The sequence below is a fragment of the Pteronotus mesoamericanus genome, unplaced genomic scaffold, assembly GCF_021234165.1.
Source record: "Pteronotus mesoamericanus isolate MK-2021 breed Mesoamerican mustached bat unplaced genomic scaffold, CSHL_Meso_final contig_73, whole genome shotgun sequence".
NCBI classification, from domain to species: domain Eukaryota; kingdom Metazoa; phylum Chordata; class Mammalia; order Chiroptera; family Mormoopidae; genus Pteronotus; species Pteronotus mesoamericanus.
Genome location: NW_026555245.1, coordinates 20944719 through 20972487, shown reverse-complemented (window position 1 = coordinate 20972487; position 27769 = coordinate 20944719). Strand labels below are relative to the sequence as shown.

The 27769-nt window shown below is 39.8% G+C and overlaps 1 protein-coding gene across 1 annotated transcript in view; it reads left to right on the top strand.

Moving 5' to 3' along the window:
• The window catches only part of SPATA6L (spermatogenesis associated 6 like), a 54688-nt gene that overhangs the window by 21417 nt on the left and 5502 nt on the right, over positions 1 to 27769 (top strand). The window contains exons 6-11 of the mRNA XM_054583077.1: positions 3930 to 4007; positions 10015 to 10254; positions 12301 to 12403; positions 15151 to 15185; positions 16028 to 16224; positions 27064 to 27157. Coding sequence (XP_054439052.1) covers positions 3930 to 4007; positions 10015 to 10254; positions 12301 to 12403; positions 15151 to 15185; positions 16028 to 16224; positions 27064 to 27157 — 747 coding nt within the window. The remainder of the gene's footprint in view (positions 1 to 3929; positions 4008 to 10014; positions 10255 to 12300; positions 12404 to 15150; positions 15186 to 16027; positions 16225 to 27063; positions 27158 to 27769) is intronic.

Sequence of the window (27769 nt, the reverse complement as noted above, 5' to 3'; positions counted from 1 at the left end):
GTGAATTTGTTCATAGTTTCTGATCTTCATCTTTTTCTTAGTAAGTCCCTTTAATATTTCATATAATAAGGGCTTGGTGATGTGATGAACTCTAACTTTACCTTATCTAGGAAGCACTCTATCTGCCCTTCCATTCTAAATGATAGCTTTGCTGGATAGAGTAACCTTGGATGTAGGTCCTTGTCTTTCATGACTTCAAATATTTCTTTCAGCCCCTTCTTGCCTGCCCTCACAAGCTGGTTCTTTTGAGAATCAGCTGATAGTCTTATGGGAATTTGTTTGTAGGTAATTGTCTCCTTTTCTCTTGCTGTTTTTAAGATTCTCCCCTTATTTAATTTTGGGTAATGTAATTATGATGTGTTTTGGTGTGTGCTTCCTTGGGTCCAATGTCTTTGAGACTCTCTGATCTTCCTGGATCTCCTGAAAGTCTACTTCCTTGGTCAGATTGGGGAAGTTCTCCTACATTATTTTTTCAAATAAGTTTTCGATTGCTTTCTCTTCCTCTTCTCCCTCTGGCACCCCTGTGAGTTGGATGTTGGAATGTTTAAAGTTGTCCCAGAGGTTCCTAAACCTCTCCTCATTTTTTTGAATTCTTGTTTTTTCATTCTGTTCTGGTTGAATGTTTATCTCTCCCTTCTGCTCCCAATTGTTGATTTGAGTCCCAGTTTCCTTCCTTTTATTGTTGGTTTCCTGTAAATTTTTCTTTATTTCACTTTGTATAGCCTTTGCTTTCCCCCCCATTTTGCGACTATACTCAACCATTTCTGTGAGCATCCTGATTACCACTGTTTTGAACTGTGCATCTAACAGGTTGGCTATCTCTTCATTGCTTAGTTCTATTTTTGGAGCTTTGATCTGTTCTTTCATTTGGGCCATATTTCTTTGTCTGGGCACACCTGTTACATTGGAAGTGCCAGAGCCTGAGGTATTCAACACAGGGCAACCCAGGTTGCTGCGTTGTGATGCTCTATGTGGGGGAGGGGTCCAAAAGGGAACGATGCTGCTTGCTTGGCTCCCTGCTGGTTTTGAGTCACTTCCCCTGCTACCCACAAGCAAATTGGGACCTTCTAGTGCTGATTCCAAGGTGGGTGGGTTGGTTTATGTTCTAGGACTCTTTGGGTCTCTCCAGTGAACTCTCCTGTGAGGCTAGGAGTTTCTCCCACTGCTGGAACCTCTACAGGTTTTTACCTCCAAGGGTTTTGAGGCTTTCTTTTCTGGCACTGGAACCCTGGATTGCGTCGTCTGTCTCAGTACCCAGCTGTTCTTCACGGTTTATCCACACACAAATGTGGGATGGCCTGGTCCACCAGCCGCTACCTTGCTGAGCATCTTCTCCACTCTGGCTGCCTGTCTATGCCCCTCCTACTGGTTTAGATGAATGTTTCTTCTTTAACTCTTTGGTTGTCAGACTTCCATACAGTTCAATTTTCTGGCAGTCTGGTTATTTTTTGTTTTTAAATTTGTCGTTGTCCTTTGTTTGTGTGAGGAGGCAAAGTATATCTACCTATGCCTCCATCTTGGCCGGAAGTGATAATCTGTTTTCTTGTTAGGTGAGGACTGAATTTATAAGATAAGCAGAAAGAATATTATTTTTAAAAATTATTAACATTTATTTTATTTTATTTTTTTGTTAGTGCAATGATCCTAAAAAATCCTTCTGTTAAGTCCACTTATTGACCTAACCATCATCACCATCATCCCATTGCTAAGGAGATTGGACAAGACAGAGCCTGAGACAGAGTTCTCTAAACTATTATGCTAAAATTGGTGCTGCTAAAAAGAAAACACATTCCTTCTTATTGTCTACAAATCATTGCCAGGAGTGGAGGTTATTTAAGATGAGCAAGAATGTGTTACAGAGTGTGGATTCCTTCCTAGTAGGGACCCTCCTCTCCTGTCTAGGCACAGTGAATCAGGGATTCTAAGAACTCTTGAACAGCTACATGGATGGTGGTTAAGTATGGCCTAAGATTGTCTGGGTTCAATCCCAGTTTTGACACCCAACGACTGTGTGACTTAGGATAAATTACTTAACCTCCATGTACCTTAGTTTTCTCACCTGGAAAATGGATCTAATAATAGTAGTTTTCTCTATTGGGTTATTGTGAGGGTTAAATGAAGTAATATATGGATAGCGTTTAGCATAATACAGGTATATAGTTAAGTGCACAATGAATGTGAGTTATTATATTTTATTATATTGTCATTTAAGGTTTAATACTGCCTCCCTGTGAGGCAATGAGAAGACTGTACAAGCCTGTGGCTCAAGAGATGACTTGTTCAGGCTCAGGCAACCTAAGAGGTCTTGTGATTTTACCAGTAGCACTATGGAGCCTGGAACTGCCCCCAGTCCTCTTCTTCACTTGGGAAATCTTGTTAACCGGAGGTGATGCTGTACCGGTTATGTCATTTTACATTCTTTATCAAATGCTCCCTTGGGTGATCTGTCCCTGTGCAGTACCCAGGCCCTTGTGTTTATAAGTCCAGAAATTTTGAGTCACCAATCCAAGCCTAGTACTCTTAAGAGCATACTATGCATTCTAGAGTTCCCCCCATACCACAAAAAAGGAGCTAAGAATATACGTTGTGTCTTTTAAGTACTTGTTCTGTAGACAAGATGAATGCACAGGGATGAATGTGTATAGGAATGAATGCATGCACAGGAAACAAGCTGAATAATTGATCCATGAGCCCCTTCACCCCACAAGAGGTAGCACAGGGTAATGGAAAGAACATAGGCTTTGCTGCCTGACAGTTGTAAAGCCTGGCTCGACCAGTCCCCCAGCTGTGTGACATTAGACAGAATATTTGATCTGAAATATATATAAATATTTCACAGTATTTTGGAAAATACAATACTGAGCAAAAAATAGAAGTATCAATCAATGCAAAAAAATGAAGAGTTTGGAAATAGGTCAAATGAACATAAATATTTGGTATGAGATATAAAGCAAGTATATAGGGAAGGAGAACTCCTATCCCTCCTTTTGCCTAGGTAGTCTCACTAGAGTAGCTAACTGCATGGACACTGGACTTGGGATGCCTAAGTTCAATAACCAGCTTTGCCATCACTAACTGGACAAGTTACGCTAATTCTCTGTGTCTTAGTTTCCTCCCCTACAAAATAGAGATACTATTGAGACCCACCTTATGGGGTTGTTTTGAGAATTAGATGAGTTACTATATGCAAAGGACTTAGGTCAGGGCTTGAAACATAATACAATTTACGTGTTTAGCTGTTCTTATGTATTATTTATTATTTTTAATCTTTATTGGTGTATAATTGACAAAAATTGTACACATTTAAGGTGTACAACTTGATGTTTTTTTGTGAAATAATTGCCACAATCAAGTTAATTAATATACCCATCACTTACTGTTACTAGTTACCATTTTCTTTTGTGTTGAAAACACTTAAGATCTACCATCTTAGAAATTTCAAATATATAATAACAATATAGTATGGTTAACTATAGTCATATTGCTGTACATTAGATATCCAGAATTTATTCATCTTGCATAACTGAAACTTTGTACCCTTTGACCTACATTTTTCAATCCCATTTCCCCTATCCTGCAAGCCCCTGGGAAGCAGTATTCTACTTTCGGCTTCTGTGAGTATTTTAGATTCCACATGTAAGTGAGATCATGCGGTGTTCACCTTGCGGTGTCTGGCTTATTCACTTAGCATAATGTCCTCCAGGTTCTTCTATGTTGTTGAAAATGGCAAACTGTCCTTTTTTAAGGCCAAGTAATATTTCATCATGCATATATATTTGTTATGTGTATATTTTAGGTAATGCATGTGGATTATGTCAACCACACAAAAGAGCGATTAAGTTCTTGTATGATTTCAAGTTAGGATGGGATGGGCAAAGAACCTGTTTCCAATAATTTTATTCACCTCTTTTATGCTGTTTTATTTTTAGGGCATTGCTCCCAAAATAGAGTTTTCTACAAGAACAGCCATCAGAGAATGTGTGTTTCTGCATAGAAACAGATTTCCTGTAAGTATAACCAAAAGGCCAGTAATAGAAATGTCAAGAATTTTCTCCACAAATTTAAGGAACTTGGTTTATCAAGTTTGGAAGCAACTGGATGAATAGAAACCTGGAGACTTATTGTTAAGTTTGAATTTCTATAAAACTGTTTGCCCAGCTTGTCACACTGGGGTGAGTATGTTTGGCACATCCATCATGGTACAGTTGGTGGAGCAGAATGATCTTGAGCTAAGATCACAAGTTTGACATGTAAGCTAGTTTGCTTTTTTGGTGGTGGTGGTTCTATCAATTTTACTCTTAATCTTATGAACATGGTGTTTCCTTCTTTCTTCTGCTGAGGTTGAAGCTCAGAGTTGTATTGTGAGCTATCTTTGGTAACCATGAAGTGTCTTGGGACATTCATGAGCACTACCTTCATTTCATTCTATTGTTCTTCCATAACTTCCCCTTCACCCTGATTTCTTTCTGTGTTTCTTTTATCTTATTGTACAAAATTTTGAAGTGATTTAAAGTCCTCTCTAGAAGAGTATGGAGAATGAATGAATGTAATTTGTAGAGCTTCTTTGAACACTTTGCTTGTCATCCTAAATCTTGCCTGATCCTTGAAAAGATCATGAAAATGTGGGCTGCGGGTACTTAATCACAAGGGTCTGTGCAAATCCATCAATCCTCTGGGCATTATAACTCATACAATGGGTGACCAATGATTAATTTTAAGGAAACAATTAGCTGCTTTTCAGTTTTTCTTTATGTACCCACGATTTTTTCTAATCTGTTTGATATGTGTGCACAGTGAACTTTTCAGTCTTTTTCCTTTAGAAAATTTATATATGTATTTTAAATTTATATAAAAGGTATCTCTCTCTCTCTCTCTCTCTCTCTCTCTCTCTTCCTTTTAACTCTTAACTTTTAAAAGTGACATTTTTGCTCCAACCAGGTAGCTAGTTGGTTAGAGCATCATCCCAGTATGCCAAGGTTGTGGGTTTGACCACCAGTCAGGGTACATATAAGAAGCAACCACTGAATGCATAAATAAGTAGAACAACAAACTGATGTTTCTCTCTCTCTCAAATCAATCAATAAAAATAAAATAAAAGTAATATCTTATTTTTTCTTATAACAAGAGTATCCTACTTATTTTAGAAAATTAGAAAATAGAAATAAGCAAAAAGGCTATAAAAATAAAAATTATATGTCATCTTTACTATTTATAATGAGAATGACTGATTTTTTAAGCATATTCTTCTATACAACACATACACTTTTGTTTTAAAGAATTGGGATCATGCTATACTGTATATTATTTTGTACCCTTCCTTTTTCACTTAATATACCATGTCCTTAAGTGCTTTTATAAACCTCACCCAAAGATATATTTATTGATTTTATTTATTTTTTTAATTTTTAAATCATGTTTATTCGATTACAGTTGTCTCAATTCCCCCCCCCTTTTAGCCCCCTCTACCCATCCCACCCCCAACCCCCATTCCCACAGTCAATTCCCACTCTGTTGTCCATGTCCATGGGTCATTCATACATGTTCTTTGTCTAGTCCCTTCCCCTTCCTTCCACCATTGTCCTCTTTCCCCATCCCCTCTGGTCACTTTCAGTCTGTACCACGTTTCCATGCCTGTGGTTTATTTTGTTCGTTAGTTTATTTTGTTGAATAGATTCCACTTATAGGTGAGATCATATGGTATTTGTATTTCATCAACTGGCTTATTTTATTTAACTTAATATTCTCCAGTTCCATCCATGTTATCACAAAAGGTAGGAGTTCCATCTCTCTCTCCCTCCCTCCCTCCCTCCCTCTCTCCCTCCCCTCCCTTCTTCCCTCCCTCCTTCCTTTCTTTCTCTCTTTCTTCTTTCTTTCTTTCTTAAATACAAATTGATTTCATTTATTTTGTTAATGTCAAAGTTAATTATAAAATATTAAAACATTTAAAACCATTATAAAGTCTCAGCAATTAAACCAACACAAAACCAGCACAGAAATAATTAAGTAGATTAATGAAATATAATGAGCATTCTAGAGACAAACGTATATATCTGTCTAACAATGTAATATATGATTAAGTTGATATTTCAAATCAATGGGTAAAGTAAGGTTTATCCAACAAATAAGGTTCATGGACCACTATTACTTGAAATAAAACAAATATAGAGCCCTATTTCACACATTATACAAGAAATATTCAGGTGAGTTAAAAATCAATATGTAGAATCTAAGGAGTTTTAGGAGAAAATACAAACTAATATTTTTCTTACCCTGAGGTAAAATATTCAAACCCAGAAGCTATAAAGTAAAATATTGACAATGTGACTATATTAAACATTTAAGACTGTAAAGTAATATACATATTAAAAAGTTAAAGGACAAGTAATAGAATAGGAAAGTATTTGCAACATATCTAAAAAAGGGTTAATGGTTTTTTTTTTAAGGAAAAAATTCTACAAACCTTTAATCGATAAATGGATAAAGAATACAAAAAAGTCATTGAAAGCTTTTTAAAAATAATAGAAATAGGCAATATACAAAACAGGTTTAGTTTCAACAAATAATAAAGGAAAATTAAAATAACACATCATTGTCACAATCAGATTAATATATATTAAAAAATATTGGTAATATCAAGTATTGGCAACTGTGAAAGGAACTGGGTATTCATAGATTCTTTTTCTTCATCTTAAAGCAGTCCCTTTAGTGTATTTTGCAATGCTGGTTTGGTGGAGGTGTATTGTTTTAGCTTTCTTTTGTCTGGGAAACTCCTTATTCTGCCTTCCATTTTAATTGCGAGCCTTGCTAGGTAGAGCATTCTATTTGCAGGCCTTTGCTTTTCATGACTTGGAATATTTCTTGCCATTCCCTTCTGGCTTGCAGTGTTTCTGTTGAGAAGTCAGCTGCTAGCCATATGGGGCTCCCTTATATATTACTACCTCTTTCTCCCTTGTCTTTGATATTTGCCATTTAAATGATGATGTGCCTTGGAGTGGGCCTCATTGGGTTCCTCTTGATTGGGACTCTCTGTGCTTCCTGGACTTCTGTCACTTTTTCTCTCTTCCAATGAGGGCGGTTTTCCATCATTACTTTTCCAAACAGGTTCTCTATCCTTTCTTCATCCTCTTCTCCTTCTGGTACCCCTATTATACAGATATTATTATGTTTCAGGTTGTCCTGCATTTCCCTCAACACCTGTTCATTCTTTTTGAGTCTTTTCATTTTCTTTCTCTTTCTGACAGCTGTTTTCTACCTTGTCCTCCAACTCACTGATTCGATCCTTGGCTTCATCTAGTGTGGTTTTGATTCCTGCTACTGTGTTCTTCAATTCAGAAATTGTATTCTTCATTTCCTCTTGCCTCTTATTGGTAGTTTCTGTGTCCTTTTTCATGCTGATATAGTTTGCAGTAAGTTCCTCATAGTTTCCCTGTAGTTTTTTTGTAATTCTCTCCGAGCTCACTGAGCTCATTGAGCTTCCTTAGAACCATTGTTTGGAACTTGATATCTGATAGTTTACTTGCCTCTATTTCATATAGTTCTCTTTCTGGGGATTCCTCCTTTCCTTTCAAGTGGGGGGCATTTCTTTGTCTTCCCATTATTTGTGAGACTCTTCTTTTTTGCTTCTGCTTCTTAAGTTGATATGTCGTGATTTCCTAACTTTCTGGTGTGAGCTTCTATAGTAGGAAACTGCTGTTTTTACTTTCTGGATCTGCCTCTGATGATGTCAGATCTTGTCCCTGTCTGACTTTAGGCAGTCTGTTCGAGACCTCCAGGAATCTACTGTTTGTGGCTGTCTCCTTCATGTGTTAATCTAGTCACTCTGCACTCAGCAGGCTGCCTTAGACACCACAGGGCAAGGCAGAGTCCCTCCTGGGGGCATGGTTATTGGGTCCTCTCACGCTGCTGCAGTATGGGGGAAGGGTCAGCAGTGGGATCCCGCTGGCTACTCTGTCCGTTCTCTCCCCAAAGCCTCTGTCCCCAGTCTCTCCTCAGGCATCTCCAGCCCACTCTGCCCCTCTCTCTACCAGAGACCAGGGTAAGTGGCTGCAAATAAAAATTTTTGCGTTGGCCCTTTAAATGGTTCTTTGCGTCTCCAGCCACCTGTCTCTGGCAGAGAGCAACCCTGCTGCTTTTTGCAGCTGGCTGTTTTCTGTGTACTTTTTGGGGTTTGGTGCTGTAGGCTAGAGATCCCCACTTTTGGTTTAGACCCTGCTCTTCTCAGGGGGATCCAGCTGGCTTTTTCAATATCCTTCTGGTGCTGCCACTCATGGGCACCCCTCCCGCCTTTTCAAGTCTCTACCGCACTCCTTACCAGTTAGATTGTGCTAAAGCCAACTTTTCTGTCTCCGTGGTTACAGGGCTTCTCTCTTGCTATTGTTCAGTTGTTTGTTCCAGGTGATTTATCCATAATTTAGTGGTAATTTCAAGTTGGTCCTGGGAAGAGGTCAGTGTGACTTCCACTCACTCCTCCGCCATCTTGATTCTCCTTATTTATTGATTTTAGAGAGAGAGGAAGGGAGGTAGGGAAGGAGGGGGAGAGAGAGAGAGAAACATCGATGTGAGAGAGAAAGATTGATGGGTTGCCTCCCATACGCACCCTAACAAGGGTCAAAGCTGCAACCTAGGTATGTGCCATGACTAGAAATTGAACCCTCAACCTTTTGGTGTACAGAGAACATTCCAACCAGCTGAGGTACCCAGCCAGGGCTCCTTAAGTACTTTTACACCAGGCAAATTTTCATGGCTTCATTGTATGCCATTGCACAGTAATACCATAAGTTGTTTGGCCAATCATTTTTCCTACTGTTGGGCACTTAACTGATGTGTCACAGTCCAGTCAGGAAAACAAACCACACATATTGGTTTAACAGAAATATTTAATGTAAAAAAAAAAAGGCTAAATTGAGGCTAGAGTACTGAGAAGTGATGGACAAGTGGAGTACACTGAAGTGATGCAGATTGTAACCGCAGGAAGCAGCTATTACCCCTTGGACTGAGGAAACAAAGGAAAGAGGTTGGGTCATCAATAGCATGGAAGCTTGAGGAAGAAACCCTACAGAAAGGGAATCCCATAGCAAGGGGATCCTGGGGAGGGGCTGCCTTCCTGGGTGTTTCCTCAGGAATTCAGAGGTAGGACTTCAGTGAGCGGGGACTCTGACCTCTAAGTGGGGACATTGCTCAGAGCTGGTGCCTCAGTACCTGTGGGGCTAGACTGAAATCTCTGAGTGCTGGTATGTCTGAGGGGGGCACAATAAGACTAGTTCTGGGGTTATTCGAGTGGCGGGAACTATAAACTTGAACCATTTGCTGTTGCCAAGGTGAAGCATGGTTCCTACGGTGTGATGATGACAAGAATAGAATGCAAAACTGGAAGTAGCCAGTTTTGTCTTCTGGTTTAGTCTTGCAAGTTCTCTCTAGCGCTTCTAGTGGTAGAGTCAAACCATAGCTGGAGAAGTAGAAGGGGTTTGCAGTGTGCCAGCGCTGTGTTACAAGCTGAGTCTAGAAAGGTGGGTTTGGAGTTGAGAGACAGTTGCTTACTCACCACTCACCAATATAGTTGGTTCCTCATTTTTGAACTGTTATAAGAATATTTTTTAGCTAAACACATAGTCGTACTTATTTCCTTATAATAAATTCATTGACATGAAATTGTTGGATCTGAGTATATGCCAAATTCTCTCTCTCTCTCTGTCTCAATCTCAATATCTATATATCGATCAATCGGGGGGAAGTTTTTAGTACTTTCCAGCTGTCTCCTGATACAAATAAATCTCATTGTTATTAATTGAAATATGACATAATAGCAAGTTACAAATGCTAGTAATATTAAGCTGAACTGAAGAAAAATAAGTAGAAAAATGCCATTACTCGAGTTCCAGTTTTACAATTCTGAGATGGTTAATAGTCTACCATAGTTAAACAAAGTTCAACTAAATACAGTTATATTCTGATAGAATTTTCTTTTCTTTTTTTATTTTTGTTTTTAAAAGTATTATTATTGTTTTTTGGTTTCAGGAAGAAAGATATAAGTCACGAAGTCCTTTATCTACACCATATGGACCAAAATGCCCTTTAAATAATACTCATGGGAAGCCAAGGGAGAGTAATCTCAACAGATTGTCCCGGAACACGCAGTCCCAGGTGCCCCCTCCATATTCTGCCAGGTGTTTCTTCCAGGACCAGCCAGCTCAACTGAACCTTGGAAATAACTTCAGAATCTCTGGAGAAAGCAAACCTCCATTTGTAGTTAGACATGTGAGCCTAAAATTATTTTTCAGAGTTCTTTGGAATGGTGAGAGTGTGAATGAGCTCAGGATACAGGAAGTTTAGGTCATGAAAACAATTGGTTAATATTAAATAAAGAGGGAATTCAAACTGAATAATAACTATGATTAAATTATGTTCTCTTCCTAGAGTCATGTTCAGGAAGTTCCTATAAATGTTTTGTACAGAGAGGACTTGCTCAGTAAATGTCAGCCATCCCTGTTTTTAATTTTTGAAAATTATTAATAGAGTGTGATGGCAGCGTACCATTATTCAGAAGAATCAGTGAACTAATAGGTAGAAGACACTTAACAAATGCTGGCATATACTGTGTGCCAATATACAACTAAAGCTTCATCAGTTTTAAAGAAAACAGCGTGAAGTTCTAAATGAGGTTGTTGCTCATTGGCTGTACTTTAAAGAGCAGGAAAAAATGTTTCTGCGGAAGAAGCAATAGTCAAAGCCCTTGATTAAATTTATCTGAGATGTGACCCTAAGAGTAGTTGGCAAATTTAGTCATACTAGTTCTTTTAGTCTCCTTAAATTTTTTGACTACTATAAAAAGGAAAATATTGAAGTATTCAAAAGAATTACCTATAGACTCACCAGCCTAATAAAAACAAATAATTTATTCAGTGCATGTTCTTTTACCTTTTTATATTCAAAAGGCATTATATTTCCACAAAGTTGTAATTACACTGTATTATATATAGATTAGTTTCTCAATATATAGTTAGTATTATATTAAAAGCATTTCTAATATTATATATTCTTCATTAACACCATTCTGTGTTCTAGTTCATGCCTTATTCTCCAGTAGTTCTTATAACTCCATTAGTTAACTCTTGATATTATTGTCAAATTGATAATTTGACTTAACGTCACTAGTGGTGATGTTTATGTGTTTGACATCAGACATGAAGCGTGGTAAATCCCAAAGTCAAGCTGTTGTTGAGATGACCATATTCATAGTTGGCTTTTAGCTAGTGCAGAGATGTTCTTTGGCTAAGAGAACAGAATAGCTCTTTCCTTCACAGTGACTTGGATAAAAATGTCTGGCAAAAATCCAGCAATCATTCTTTAAACATGGCATCATAAAAAATTGTTTAATTGAGTTTATTGGACAATGATTTATTTCATTTGAAATACGTTTTTATAAAATGCAACTTTAGTCTATGCCATTATGGGATAAGTAATCTTAAAATCTTAGTAGATTTCTTAGGTAATAAAACTAGCTTGATATTTATTTCTTTTAACAAATTTTTATCTAGCCTTTACTAAGTATGAAACTCGTTTCTAAGTGCTTTATACATTCTCTTTCATTTAGCCAGATTTCCTGATATCTGGTGTTTCTTTAAGTAAAGCATTTACATTTACAAGACCTAATGTTGTAAAGACTGTGAATTCTAATCAGTATATCTCTTCAAGTAGAATGAAGAGTAACATTATAACCTCTCTTCTTGAAATTTAAAAAAAACCCAGGTAAACAAAGTAAAACAAATCCAGCAACTCTCCCTATTTATTTTATCTGTTGGCAGATCATGTTGTCCAATTTATGAAAATATGGTCACCTTAAGTAAAATAATATAGTCACTCACACTGGCACAGAATGTGGAAGGCTAAACTGTCATCTTAGGATAGTCCCTTATCTTCAGGGAGGACCCTACCTAGACCAGCACTGCTCGGACTGTTTGTGAATATGAAAGTCTGTCCTGTTATAAAAGAATGCAAAGTGAACTTGGGTCTTTTCTGGGCTTGATCCTTACCAGTAGTTAGAATATAACTTGTGTCTGACTTTAGTTCTTTATGCTAACAGCCCATCTCTTCATGACCTAGCCTCAGTGGAGATAGGGACAGATGTCTTCCCCTACAGGGTAATGTTGAACATACATGGATACTGTGATTTAATTTATTTCCAACCTTCTTTTCTCACTTGCATGACCCATGACTGAGGGGGAGAAAGGCATTACAGGTAATGTGGAGAGTGTAATACAAGCTATGGTGGGTTCAAATCTTATTTCTTTCTGTTTCTTTCAGGTGGACAGTGCAAAGCCCTTTGGTGAGAATATTTCACAGCATTATTCTGGGAAGTCTAGAAGAAAATCCAAGTTTTCACACTGTCCCTTTCCAGTGAAAAGAGGTATTCAAGTTTCTTGTTGCCCCTGTACATTTTCCTATGGGAACAAATGCATCCTACTTCTAAATCTTCTGCATATTGTGGAATCACAAGTTTCTTTGGAATCTTAGGGTTTAATTCTCAAGTACTCTCCAGCTGTGGCATTTCCAGGGAAGATATTCCCATGGAGCAGAGTCAGCAAAAAAGCGATTTCAGAGTTCCCCTGGCTATTGAAGGAGACTACTCTGAGTAGTTGCTCACCAAGTGTGCTCTGGTAGCATTTGTTTCCTGGCTGGGCTGGAAAAACAGGGAGCAGCTTGTATTGGTGCAAACTCCTAGCAGAGGCACCACTGATAGCTAACAAATAAGACTCACCATTTCTCTGGATAGGAAACAGCAGGGGATTGGTAATCAGGAAACCTAACATTTGCTTTACAAGAGTCCATGTTAGCGAGGAGGTGAGTCACCTCTATCTAAAGCAGGTAGGTTAAGGTAGGGGATCTCAAACTTTCAGGTGTCATGACCCTTTTGCATTCTTAAAAATTGAGGACACAAAAGAGCTTTTGTTTATGTGGGTAATATCCATTAATATTTAGCATATTAGAAATGAAAACTGAGAAATTTGTAAAATACAAGAATATACAAGTACACATTCCACTAGCCATTGGAGTGGCAACGTTATGATGTACTATGTAGCTTTTTGATACTACACTTGATCTTAGACAAAAGGCCAAGAAGTTATGTAGCTTTTTGAAAACTCCATTGTATAGTGATGACAGAATGAGAGTGAAAAAAGCAACTTATGTGTTAGTATTATTAGGAGGATAGTTTTGATCTTGCAGATCCTCTGAAAGGTCTGGGGGACACGTGGGGAGGTCCCTGGACCACACATGGAGAGTCACTGGGTTAAAGCATCCCTTGGAGACCTTTGCCTTTGATTGAAATACATGAACCATGTCAATACTGAAGCTCATGGCAGTGAAGGTCAGCCATTCCTGAACTTCATAAAAATTCGTGGGCTAGACAGGGATGGTGGTAGCCCATTCTCTTGACTCCTAGTGGGACTGGACTGGTACCATCCCTGACAACAGGGTTTCCTATCTTAAGCTTAAAGGTTTATATTTTTAAAGGGCTGCACCATCTCTTACGGTAACTGAAGCCAGTGTTGTTGGATCATGGTGACAGTTCGACTGCAGCCAACCAAGGACGGAGTACAATTTGACACAGAAAGTGCTTTATCACCTCTGACATTTAATTTAAGTCCTCTCGATTGAAAATCACCAGGGTAGCCTATAAAAGCAGAACTGTCTTTCTTATTACTGTGAAATGAAGCAATAGTAATGTCCTTTCCTGGAGAGGACAAGTTGGGTTTAATGCTGGTCCACTTATGGTAGGCCTCATACATCACATGGTCTCGGCCTTTATCTTTCCTTAATCCTGGCAGGTGGAGAACTAGGTTCCAAAGGGGTTATAGGATGCGCACAGGTCACACACCAAGTTTTTGGCAAACCTGCATTGAGAGAAGACATTCAGACCTCTGGGCTCAGATCCTGTAGCTTCCAAGCCAGACCTTTGCTTAGGCCGCCTGTGAGCTCATTCATGAGGGGGGCGCAAGGTAGACCAAAGCAGTGCTTCTCAAATTTGAACGTGCATTTGAATCACCTCGGGATCTTGTTAAACTGCAGATTCTGATTCAGTAGTGCTGGGGTGGGGTCTGTGATCTTTCTTTTCTAACAAGCTTCCAGGTGATACCAGTGCTGCAGGTCCATGGACTGCACTGTGAGAAGCAAAGGAACAAACGCAAGCCCCTGTGGAAGGAATGCTCAACATCACGAGCAAGGGGACTATAGGGCAGGTTTGAAAAGGCCTAAGCATTGCTGATTCCCTGCTCGGCTGGAGGAAGAGAGTTTCTGGGATAAGAGGGACACATAACACATGCATGCCCAGAGGATATGACAGTTTCTAGTCTTTAAAATCCCTTTTTATAGCTTCCTTCTTACTGCCAGTGGCACAAGGGGAATCAGCAGTCAGGAAAAGCCCCTGGTCACTGCTTAAGCCCCAGTCACAATGGAGGAAGCCATGGGGCCTTCACATGTCCTTGCAAATGCACATTTCAAAAACATTTTATTTCTCAGCCTGGAAAAATCCAAATTAGTCTTGGTTTTGTTTATGTATATTAAATTATTCACTTCCTAGTCATTCTTTCCATTCCCTGGCATTTGTTCTACTTGTTCTGAGTATTTCGGGTAATCACAATGATTTACACTTTTGCTGTGTCACGTTTCTCCAAGCTCTTATGTATTTGTTGTCCCCTTGAACATTCATGTCCACCTTGAACAAGCATACTCAAGAGGTTCTGCATGAATAGGATTCCACAAAAACCAAATATGAATGGAATGACAGAATCAGCAGAATATATGAATTTTACATTTGAAACACATGGCACCTGGGCAAATATGAGTTTTCCTGGCTGCTTAAGTGTTACTGAACTTATTGTTTCACTTTGGACTCTCTTTTACCCTTCCCATATCCATATGTGCTGTCATTAATGATACCACCTCACTGTTGACCTCAAGAGGATGGAAACTCATAGAACTGTTGTGACTCAGGGGAGACTTAAAAGTGATAGTGTAATTTGCAAGGGAGCATTTACGTTCTCTAATAATGCATTGTGTAATATTTTTGTACTGCTGTAGAATAAGTGTAACAGCAGTTTTAGGGGGTAACTGGTAATAATGAGTCACTGAATCACCTGTTCCTTTTTCTTCTAGCATCTTCTCTTGACAGCCTTGCAGCTAATGTAAAGGTAATTTTAGAAGTAGCATTTGTAAAATAATTTATTTCCAGCTATTTAATGTCAGTTACTGTGCTTTCACCAATGACTGGTGAAAAGTATATTTCTAGCTTCTGCTCCTTATGGAATTGCTATAGTTTAACTGTAGTTTAAGAGGTCTCCAGGCTCCACTGTCTGCTTTGCTTTGCTTTAGTTTGTTTGTTTCCCTCATAGGAACTTTATGCATTTGCAGGATGAATCACTAGCGAAGGCATATGTAGGCCCAATACCTACTTTATCAGTAGAATTTTCATTACTATTTCTCTAATCGGATACTTTTATACACAGAAGTGGTAAATCACTTGTTCTTGAAGTGTGATTGGTTTGTCAAGGTGAAGAGGCAAAGTTCTATGTTACAAGTTGAAGACAGATGTATGCAGAAAAAATGGAGTATATTGTGCTTCTTATGTCAGAGCACTTAAATGTTTTGTTTAAAAATTATCTTTCCAAAACCCAATAATCCCCAGTTCTCACAAATCGAAGTTTAGAGCATGAGTTTCTTTTAGCTTGTTAATATACATACATATATACATATACATATACACATAGTAAGTATATATATATATGTATACACACACACATACACACATGCACCAGACATACAGAATTTTAGTTATCTTTCCTTGACCTTGACTCCTGAGCGTTTTGTCTCTAGTCTTCTCTACTCCCACCCCTCTTTCATAACAGGAGATCCCCAAGGCAGGTATTTTATCACCTTGCCCCCAGTTCTCTTCCTTGTCCCACACCACCCTAGCTTTGACTTAAGCAAACAAAAGCAAAACTACAGCTAAAGAGTAATGCACATTGTTGCTCAGGTTACCAAAGAGCCAGATGAACGGATTGTTTTAAGGAATAAATCACCAGCACCGTTAGATTCAAGTAAATTTGGAAAGCCCTCTCCCAGTTACAGTAACCAAGGGGATGCCGATTGCCACCTGGAAACTTCGTTGGCCACCTCCCAGCCCTCCAGGTCTCCCAGCCCTCGTCTGGATCCACCCCGGCTCCGAGAAAGGTCAGCAGCCAGCGCCCATCTCCTTGCTTGAAGAGTGACTGTGTTCTGGCAGGAGCGAAGCTGGTCACTGCGCCAGTTTGCTTTCTCAGGAATATTCAGCTGGGACACCTTGACATGAAAAATTATTATTCCTTTGAAGATCTTCCCAAAAGTAAAAGTTTAGCCTTTTTCTTGCCTCTGGAACACATTATTTCAGGATGTTTGTTGAGAATGGGACAGACAGATAACTTGGCATAGATATTATTTATCCATTTTTAGATGTTATGTGTTTTAAAACTCAAGATTTTGATTTCACCAATATAAAAGTGTTCACTATAGAAATTTTGGAAATTACAGAAAAACAAAAAAGAGTGGAAAAAAAATCACCCATAGTCCTGTCACCCAAAGACAAACATTAATGACATGTGAATATATTTTCTTTCTCTTTTTCTAAATATGGTTTCTTGGTTTATATTATTGTTACAAATTTTAAAAGCTATGATTGCCTATGTCCAGAAGGCAGGCCAGAGATGGAGAACAGGGACGTTTATTTTTCAAACTTCACTCTCCAGTGATGTGATTAACCATCCAGTTTGCCCAGGAGTTTCCCAATTTTAACCCTGATGGTTTACATTTTGGGGAAACCCCTTAGTCCTGGGCCAAACAGGATGGTTGATCACCTTAACTCCAGGGAAGTGGCGCCACAGGTAATATTAGTAATAGTTGTTTTGAGCAAAAGATATGCAGTCTGCTTTACTCTGCAATGTTAGTGATGAGAATAAAATAAACCCCTTTATCAAAATAACACAGCTACTCACAAAGGGACTCATAGTAAATATCTCCAAACAAAAGTGGCCCTGAAATTTTAATAGGAATTATATTAAGTTTGAGGTAGACTAAGAAAGTGGCAGTGCATTCTTACTGTGTTTCAGAAATGATAGAATACCTTTATAGTAAGATGTTTAACCATGGGCTTGAGGAAACCAAATCAAGTATTTTAATAAAGTCTATTAAAGAATGTGAGTTTTTGATAAGGTACTTTATTGAAAGAAAATAGTATAACATAGATTTTTTAAAAATTGGCCTAGGCACTGCAAGACAGGTGGTCAGAGACACATTTACACCCCTTTTATGCCTGGCCTCCACCTATGTCAGCTTATCCTCTTTCTACCATCCTGGAATGCGGCAGCTTGGCAAAGCAGGAGGGGTTACCTGAGAGAGGTAAAGACAGAGAGAACTGATTTTAAATGGAGAGGGAAACAACCGTCAACTGGTGGTAGTCAGGAAACTTGAGCTGTAGTGCTCATTGTCTCTGAGTGATATGTGTGATCTAACCCAAATGCTCAGCCTTTTAGACCTTAGATTCCTGAAGTGTAAAATGGGTATAATGATCAAAGATCCATCCTCTGACAGCCACGAAGTTCTTCTCTTCTACCAGAACTGGAGAAAACCTATGGCTTTTTCCATGTGCCTAGTTTTTATACATCACACAATCTTTATAATCAGCATAGCAAGCTTTTCTGAAAGGTTAAATTGAATATAGATTTATTGAGCACCTATTATGTGCACTGTATATGATCATGACACACACACATCCAGTGGCTCACATGCTAGACAAGGGAGGCAGGCATACCCCCATGTCCTAAATATGAAATGGACTGTGATCTGCGCTTGACACAAGTACAATCCCAATGCAGGGGAAAGAGAGCAGGAGGAGGCTAATTCCATCAGGAAAGAGATCTAAGAAGGCCTCGTTTCTTAAATTTGTTACATGGTTTTTGCATTCATTCATCCAACTGACCTTTCATGAATATCTTTTTGTTTTTTCTTTATTTAAATCATTTTTCATTTTTCAATTACAGTTGATATACAATATTATATTAGCTTCAGGTGTATACCCCAGGGATTAGACATTATATAAGTGAATCCTGATCATCCTGACAATCTCATACCCATCTTACACTGTACATAGTTATTAGAATATTATTGACTAGATTCCCTATGCTGTCCTTTACATCCCCATTACTATTCTGGAACAACAGGTTTGCACTTCGTAATCCCTCACCTTTTTCACCCATTCTTTCAACCCACCTCCTATCTGGCAACCATCAAAATGTTCTCTGTATCTATGAGCCTCTTTCTGTTCTGCTTGTTCTTTTATTTTTGTTTTGTTTTGTTTTAGATTCAGTTGTTGATATGTTTTTATTGTCATTTTATTGCATTTCACTGTTCATAGTTTTGCTTTTTTATAAAAATTCTCAGCCAAGGATATGTTTATTGATTTTAGAGAGGGAGAGAGAGTGGGGGGTGGGCAGGGAGAGAGACAGAGATAGAGAAACATCGATGTGAGAGAGAAATATCTATTGGTTGCCTCCCATCCCACAACCTAGGTATGTGCTCTGAAGGGGAATCAGACCCACATTCTTTTGGCGTAGGGGCGATGCTCCAACCAAGTGAGCCACCCAGTCAGGGCTCTTCTTCTTCTTAAAGAAGACCATTTACAATTTCAGGTAATACTAGTTTGGTAGTGATGAACTCGTTTAGCTTTTTCTTTTTAAAAAATACATATTTCACTGATTATGCTATTACAGTTGTTCCATTTTTTTCTCCCCTTTTATTTCCCTCCACCCTGCACCACCCCTCCCCTCAGCATTCCTGCCCTCCCACCCCCAGCTCTTAGTTCATGTCCATGGGTCGTATATATAAGTTCTTTGGCATCTCCATTTCCTATGCTATTCTTAACCTCCTCCCTGCCTATTTTGTACCTACTATTTATGCTGCTTATTCCCTGTACCTTTCCCCCCATTATTCCATTTCCCCTCCTCCCCTCTGATCTCCATTTCTATGATTCTGTTCCTGTTCTAGTTGTTTGCTTAGTGTGTTTTTGTTTTTTATTTTTTTAGGTTCAGTTGTTGATAGTTGTGAATTTGTTGTCATTTTACTGTTCATAGTTTTTGATCATCTTTTTCTTAGATAAGTCCTTTTAACATTTCATATAATAAGGGCTTGGTGATGATGAACTCCTTTAACTTGACCTTATCTGGGAAGCACTTTATCTGCCTTTCCATTCTAAATGATAGCTTTGCTGGATAGAGTCATCTTGGATGTAGGTCCTCGTCTTTCATGACTTTGAGTACTTCTTTCCAGCCCCTTCTGTCCTGCAAGGTTTCTTTTGAGAAATCAGCTGATAGTCTTATGGGAATTCGTTTGTAGGTAATTGTTTCCTTTTCTCTTGCTGCTTTTAAGATTCTCTCCTTATCTTTAATTTTGGGTAATGTAATTATGATGTGCCTTGGTCTGTGCTTCTTTGAGTCCAATTTCAATTTCTTGCTCTCCTTCTTCTCCTTCCAGCATCCCCATGACATGAATATTGGTACACTTGAAGTTATCCCAGAGGCTTCTTACTTTATCTTCATTTTGGGGTTTTTTTTTCCTTTTTGCTGTTCTGATTGGATGTTTTTTGCTTCCTCATATTCCAAATGGTTGATTTGAATGTTGGCTTCATCTACTCCACTGTACTGTTGCTTTCCTGTAAATTATTCTTCATTTCAGTTAATGTATTCTTCATTTCTGACTGGTCCTTTTTTATAGTTTCCATGTTCTTCTTTATGCTGTTAAAGTTCTCACTAAGTTCCTTGATCATCCTTATAACCAGTGTTTTGAACTCTGCATCTAGTAAATTGCTTGTCTCCATTTTGTTTAGTTCTTTCTCTGGAGTTTTGTTCTGTTCTTCCATTTGGGGCATGTTTCTTTGTCCCCTCATTTTGGTAGCCTCCCTGTGTTTGTTTTTATGAATTGGGTAGAGCTGCTATCTCCCAGGCTTGGTAGAACGGCCTTATGTAGTAGGTGTTCTGTGGGTTCCAGAGGCACAACCTCCTTGATCATCCATGCTGGGCACTCTAGGTGTGCCCCTCTGTGTGGACTGTGTATACCCTTCTGTTGTAGTTGAGCCTTGATTTCTGTAGGCATATCAATGGGAAGGATTTACCCCCAGGTTGATCAATAATCTGCAAGGACTTGCTATGACCACAAACTTCCAACCACCAGGGAGGATCAGCTGTGCAGCGGCCCACCTCACAGAGCAGGACTTACTTCAGCAAGACTCTGGTGCCCACTGAGCCTGCCCCTTGAGTATGTTGCTTGTGGAGGTGGTTGAATGATGTTTCCACTTAGTCTGAAGTATCCACTAAGCATGCTGGCTCTGGGGCCTCCCATGAGGTGAAGTCCAAGGTTAGTCACTATCTGTGTTCTGCCTGTGGCCGTGTGGGATGAGATACAAAATGATCTGCAGATGGCTGCTACTTGTGCTGGGCTTGGAGGTGCCTAGGAGAGGCCAGGCTGTGAACCAAGGCCGGCTGCTGCTACTGCTGGGCCTAAGGCTGCTTAGCAAGAGGTACTGGGCATGTTGAGGCCAGAAACTGCTTGTTTGGGAGCTTTTAGGAAAGTCTGAGGTGTGAGCCAAGGCAAACCATAGAAACAGCTTGGGTGCGCCTGCAAGTTGGGCTGGGCAGGGTCTCAGTGAATCACCAGAGTGGGGTGAACAGTATGAGCCAGCTGGGTGGATACTCAGATATGGTGCCCGCCTGCCAGCTTAGGTGGGGAGAGGGCTCAGAAAAGGAACACTGGCCTCTGCCAGCTTTTTTGTCTGGCAGAATACTGCACACCCCAGTTCTTGCCCTAATGCCAGGCAATTCAATTCCTCTCTGTATGTCCCTGGTGCCTTTTGGGCTGCTGTCCCAGTGTTGTAGTTCAGAGGGAGTGTATCAGAATAAGTCCATGCATGGGCCCTTTAAGAGAAACTGCCTGGGACTCCAGAAGCCCTCTGTCTCCCTGATCCACAATCCCTGCTCATTTTTACAGCCAAAATTTATGGGACTTCTCTCCCTGGTAGTGGAACCCTGGGCTTGTGGGCCTCGCCCTTCTGGGGAGACCTCTGCCTTTAAGATACACCTCCCAATTTTTCTCTACCACAAGTGGATACGGGACCATCCCATGCCACATCCCTCCTACCAGTCTTGATGTGGCTTCTTTAAATCCCTAGTTGTAGGACTTCCATTCAGCTAGGTTTCAGGTGGCTCTGAATGATGGTTGTTATGTAGTTGAGTTGTAATTTTGATCTCGTTGTGGGAGGTTGCCCGTACTGCATTTACCTACATTGCCGTCTTGACTGGAAATTCATGAATATTTTTATGAAGCAGACCAGTGGTTCTCAACTTTGGCTTAGTGAAGAATGGCCTCATATCTACTGAGTTAAAATCTTTGGGATTGGAGCTGGGTGTGAGTAGGGGACTGCAGAATGAATAGGGGAGCGCGGAATCCCTGCAGTTAAAAGAGTGCCTCATCAGTTATATCTCAATTACAAAAAAATACACGCGAAGAATTAGTTACCAACTCAGGGCACTTAATAGACATACAATGAATATTTGCTGAATACAAGAAAAAAATAAACAGTGCCTCAGAGGGAAAACAGGATAGTCAGTCTGCTAGGCCTATAATGGAAAGACTAACGTTTAAGATATTTCCCCTGATCTTGGAGAACTTCCAAACCAGCAGAGGATAAATATATTAAAAAAAAAATACACCAAGAACTTTCTACAAGGTGGAACTTTGAGACTAGTACAGACCATATGTTAAGAGTCATAAGAGAGGATGAAGGTTCCTACCTCTGGCATGTTTCATGGAGGAGAGGCATTTTCATATAGGACTTAAAATGAGGGGATCTGATTATAATAGTTAGTTAATGGAGGGGAGGGTTGGGAGGTGAAAAGGCAAGGGGCACTTTCAGCTTGTAGAAGTTAGACCAGCTTGGGGGAATAATAGGTGCCAAGGCTGAGGGTCTGAGGGGAACTGTGCAAGCCAAGCTAAAAAAGTCTGGGCTTTACTGGAAGGCGGTGGGGCGCTCATTCAAGTTCATAACAGGAAATAAGCACAAGTGTGTGTAGGGTGATGACTCTGGCTGCCGACCAGAGTCTTACCGTCTATCTCAGATGAGTCAGCCAATTCTATGTGCCAAAGTCACTCTAACCTGATAACTTGAGAAATAATGGGACCATGAATTTGTAAATTAGGCCATAATTAAAGTGACAGAGAATACATGGTCATAGGAAGTCCATCTGGTTTGCTCAGGACTACCCTGGTTTTAGCTCTGAAAGTCCTGTGTTCTGGGAAATATCTTTATCCTGGGCAAACGATGACAGTTGGTGACCTTACCTCCAGGGAAGTGGCACTGAAAATAATATTTTTAAGACAGCTGTTTTTTAAAATTATATTTTATTGATTATGCTATTACAGTTGTCCCAATTTTCCCCCCTTTGCCCTTCTCCTCCCAGCACCCCGCACTCCTCAAGTATCCCCACATCACTGTTCATGTCCACAGGCCACGTGTATAAGTTCTTTGGCTACTCCATTTCCTATACTGTACTTTACATCCCCATGGCTCTTCTGTAACTACCTATTTGTACTTCTTAATCCTCTCACCTCTTCACTCATTTCCCCACACCCCTCTCCCATGTGGCAACCCTCAAAATGCTCTCAGTATCCATGATTCTCTCTCTGTTCTTCTTGTTTGCTTAGTTTGTTTTTTCATATTCAATTGTTGATAATATGTATTTATTGCCATTTTATTGTTCATATTTTTGATCTTGTCTTAAATAAGTTTCTTTAACATTTTATATAATAATGGTTTGGTAATGATGAACTCCTTTAGGATTTTCTTGTCTGGGAAGCTCTTTGTTTGACCTTTGATTCTAAATGATAGCTTTGCTGGGTAGAGCAATGTTGGCTGTAGGTCCCTGCTTTTCATGACTTTGAATACTTCTTACATATCCCTTCTAGCCTGCAAAATTTCTTTTGAGAAATCCGCTGACAGTCTTATGGGAACTTCCTTGTAGGTAACTAACTTCTTTTCTCTTGCTGCTTTTAAGATTCTCTCTTTATCTTTAACCTTTGGCATTTTAATTATGATGTGTTTTAGGGTGAGCCTCTTTACATCCATCTTGTTTGGGACTGTCTGTGCTTCCTGGACTTGCATGTGTATATCCTTCACCAACTTATGGAACTTTTCTTTAATTTTTTTTTCAAATAGATTTCCAATATCTTGCTCTTTCTCTTCTCCTTCTGGCACACCTATAATGTGAATATTGGAATGCTTAAAGTTGTCCCATAGTATTCTTATACTATCCTTGTTTTTTTTTTATTCTTTCTTCTTCTTGTTCTGATTAGTTGTTTTTTTGCTCTCTTATGCTCCAAGTCATTGATTTTATTCTCAGCTTCATCCAGTCTATTGTTTCCCTGTAATTTGTTCTTTCAGTTAGTGTATCCTTTGTTTCTGACTGGATTTTTTTTATGCTGTTAAGGTCAACACTAAGTTCCTGGAATATCCTTATAACCAGTGTTTTGAACTCTGCATCTGATAGGTTGCTTATCTTCATTTTGTTTAGTTCTTTTTCTGGAGTTTTGATCTGTTCTTTCATTTGTGCCACCTTTCTTTATCTTCTCATTTTGGCAGCTCCCCTCTGTTTGTTTCTATGTATTATGTAGAGCTTCTGTGACTCCCTGTCTTGGTAGTGTGGCTTAATGTAGGAGGTATCCTCCAGGGTCCAGTGGCATAGCCTCCCCTGTCATCAAAGCTGGGTATTTGAGGTGCATCCTTTGTGTGGGCTGAGTACACCCTCCTCTTGTAGTTGAGCCTTGATTGTTGTTGGCAGATCAATGGTAGTGATTTACCCAAGCCAGTCAGCTGTAAGGACTGGTCATGTCCACTGACCACTAACCTGTGCCCTTAATGGAATATAAGCTGTGCAGGGGCAGAGTAGTGGTGCTCTGACATGATCTGTAACTGTCCACTGGGTGCACAGACTCTGGGGTTTCCCAGGTGGTGCAGGCCAAAGTCATCCCCATCCTGTGTTCTGCCCAGGGCCACCCTGCATGAGCTATAAAGCAATCTGAAGATGGGTGCTAATTGTACTGGGCTTTGAGGTTTCCAGGTGAAGCCAAACTGTTAACCTAGGTTGGCTGTTGCTAGCACTGGGCCTGGGGCCATTTAGCAAGAAGTAAAGGGGTTAGGGGGCTGGGGGCTCACTGATGCCAGCTGTTGCTTGTTTGAGAGGGTTTAGGAAGTTGTGAAGCATGAGACAAGACCAGCCATTCATATGGAAAAGTCACTGTTAACAGCTTGGGTAGGCCCATAAGTTGGGTGGGACAGAACCTCAGGGTATCTCCAGGGCAGGGCAAATAGTGTGAGCCAGGTCAGTGGAGTCTCAGATATGGCACTCACCTGCCGACACTGTAGCTCGGTCAGGGGAGGGTTCAAAAAAGGAACAATGGCCTCTGCCTGCCTTTCTGTCTGGGAGAAAGCTGTTTCCCTCTTTCACCTTAATGTCAGACAGTTCAGTTCCTCCCTGTTTGCCACCAGTGCCTTTCAAGCTACTACCCTGGTGCTGGAGCTCAGAGGGCATGAATCTGAGTAAGTCCGTGTATGAGTTCTTTAAGAGGAACTGCTTGGGACTCTAGAAGTTTCTTCCACTGACTTTACCCCTGCTGGCTTTTACAGCCTGAAGTTATGAGGACTTATCTTCCTGGCACTGGAACCCTGAGCTGGGGAGCCTGCTTTGGGCTGGGACTTCTTGCTCCAGACATATCCCTCCTGAATTTTTATCTACTATGCATGGATGTGGACCCAGCCGGTTCTGTGTCTCTGGCCCTCCTACCAGTCTGGATGGATGTGGTTTCTTTAATTCAGTAGTTGTTGGACTTCTATTCAATTTTACTTCTGACAGCTCTGAGTGATGGTTGTTTAGTGATAGATGTAGTTTAGTTGTAATTTTGGTGTGGTTGTCTGAGGAGGTGAGCAGTGTTTACCTACACCTCCATCTTGACCGAAAGTAAGATTGCTGTTTTGAAACAAGGATATTCTTTGTATCTTCTGGGTGAATCCATTCCCTGTTGACTTCAGCAGGATCACAGAGGCAGCTTCTGGAAAACCAGGTGCTACTAGTGTTTTGCCGCAACCTCACTGTTCTTTGGGATTAGTCTCCCTGTGCCCAGATCACAGAAATGAGTGAGAAATACCTTTTGTGTTTCTGCTAGCTTAATCCTGAAATCAGTAAGGGCTGAGGTTGCAGGGATGAGTTGGGAGACAAATTTTGGAGTGAGAATCAGCCCAAGGTTTTAGTGGAGGAAGTAGAAAATCCCTTTAACTAGTAGGTTGAAAAATGGTAGCCCCAAAGGATGGAAGAACAAACACTCTTGAGCCTCTTCACTATGTCTGTCATCTGGATAGTATCATATCCCTTCAGCACATATCCTCATTCTTCCACTGCACAAGGAGAAAGCTGTAGTAAAGGCACAGCACTGCTCCTGTCTATTGACACATTCTCAGAGATCTTCAAATGTAACATTGATTATATATAAAAATAATGGTAACAAATTGTAGGAATTGTTTTGGTACCGGTTACTGAACACCTATTAAAAAAACATAATAGTGTCCAGTTAGTGGCTCTTTTTAGATGCTAGCTTTATTTATAGCTTGAAAATATTTTTATTCCTTCCTCTTAAAAATTCTTAGAGAAGTATAGGAATGATATACCTGGCCTTTTCTTAAACAACATGGGTAGTACTTCAGTGGTGCTTTCAATTGCTGAGTTGTTTTCTGAGTTGGTTATGGATTTGTGTAGATCCAGTAATACTCTTGGTTTTGTCTCCTTGGAAACCAGATGAATGTGCTTGTTATAGAGAGAGCCAGGACGGGCTGCCCAGATGTTGGTCCCAAACTAAGTAGAGGGCAGCTGCTCAGGAGCTCAATAATGTGGTGGCCATAGTAACCACTGATTGATTCCCAAATGTTCCTGTCATTCCTAATGTTTATTGTACATTAATTAAAGAGAAAAATTTTATCCAAATTGCTAAAATTCTTTAGGCATTTTGAGGAAACTAGATTTTCATAACCAAATTGCTAATTCTGCCTCAGAATTTAGGAGTTGGTACCCACTCCTCAAAAATGAATAAATGAATTCATCAAATAAATGGATGAATCCAATCACTCAAGAACTATTTATTAAGTAACAAACTTACTGTGGTGTTCAATACTTACAAGGCCATAGGTCGAACTATTAACCCAAGAGTTACAGTCCCAATTTCAGCCTAGGAGTAGAAAGAGACGTCAATTAAATAGTGACAAGATGTCCACTAGGGGAAGTTCAATGAATAAGGGGTAAATGGACTCCAAATGAATAAAATAGGGAAGCAGACTTCCTCTCTACTAAGGGGATCAGGAAGGACTTTCCCAAGAAATTGATGCTTGAACTGAGCTCTGGAGGTTGGGTGGGAGTTAACATGAGTGGGGATAGGGTTGGGATGGCAACACCCTAGGCAGAGGGAGCCGTGTTGGTAGATGCCTCGCGGAGGAGGGAATGTATCATGTTTGAGGAACTGAAAGATGCTGTAAGACCCATGGTTAAGGCTGGGTCTGGTTGGCCTAAAGTAAATGAGATGTAAAATCCTGATGGTGGAAAATAACGGGATTGATGTTTGTATTAAAATTTTTGGATTAAATTCTTAAATGTAAAAGCAGGATTTGTTCTTTAGAGAAATATCTAAAATACATAGTAGAGTACAAAGAAGAAAGTCACTCACAGCCACACCCAAACACAAACCATCGTTAACATCTTGGTTGTTTTTATTCCCAGTGATTTTCCTATACACAGGTTTAATAAAGACATTGAAACCACACTATGTATATTATTTTGTATGGTGCTGCTGTTTTCTTATTAAGTTAAAACTATTAACCCATATTGTTATATACTCTTAACTACCCTTTTTATTAGGGGCATAGTACTTCACCCTGTTTAATCTGTTGAATAGGTTCCACCCTGGTTCTCAGTCCACATGGAAGAAGATCCATGAAAGGGTATGCAGTCTTCTGACATCCCACAGAGCTCGGCAGCACCTAAACAAGGTTAGGGCTTCTAGTCAAACTAGGTCTTTCCTGGCAGAAATAATATGGGAACCAAGACTTACAGTTCATTGGGGGAGACAGACATTAATCAAATAACTGCACACATAAATGTAAAATTAGGACACTTACCAAGGAGCATACATGATGTCCTGGGAGTGTATGAAAAGGGGTATTTGACTGGGTTGGGAGTCAGAGCAGCTCCCCTGAGAAGAGACAGTGGAGCTTGGAACTGAACAATGAGTGGCAGCTAATTTGGAGCACAGCATACATCAAGAGGAGGTCCTGCAGCGAGAGGGAGGAGGGTCCTTTCAAAGGACTTAGAAAAGACAGTGTAACTGGCCCAAAGCACATTCCCTTCTACCATGCACAGGAATTCTGGACCAGGGAAGAACCCAGAGAAGTGTGTGTGGTCTGTGTAAGGCCACAGCGCGGAAGAAAGTTTTCCTAAAAGCTGTTGAACAAACTCAAAAAGAGTCTGGTGGTCTTCCTAGAAATAAATCATAGATTTACTCAAGGGTCCTAGAGTTCACAAACTGGAAACAGCCAGGCAAAACCCTGGTCTTTCAAAGAAGAGAGAAAAGTTAAAATTCTTACAGTAAAAAGTGCATTCTT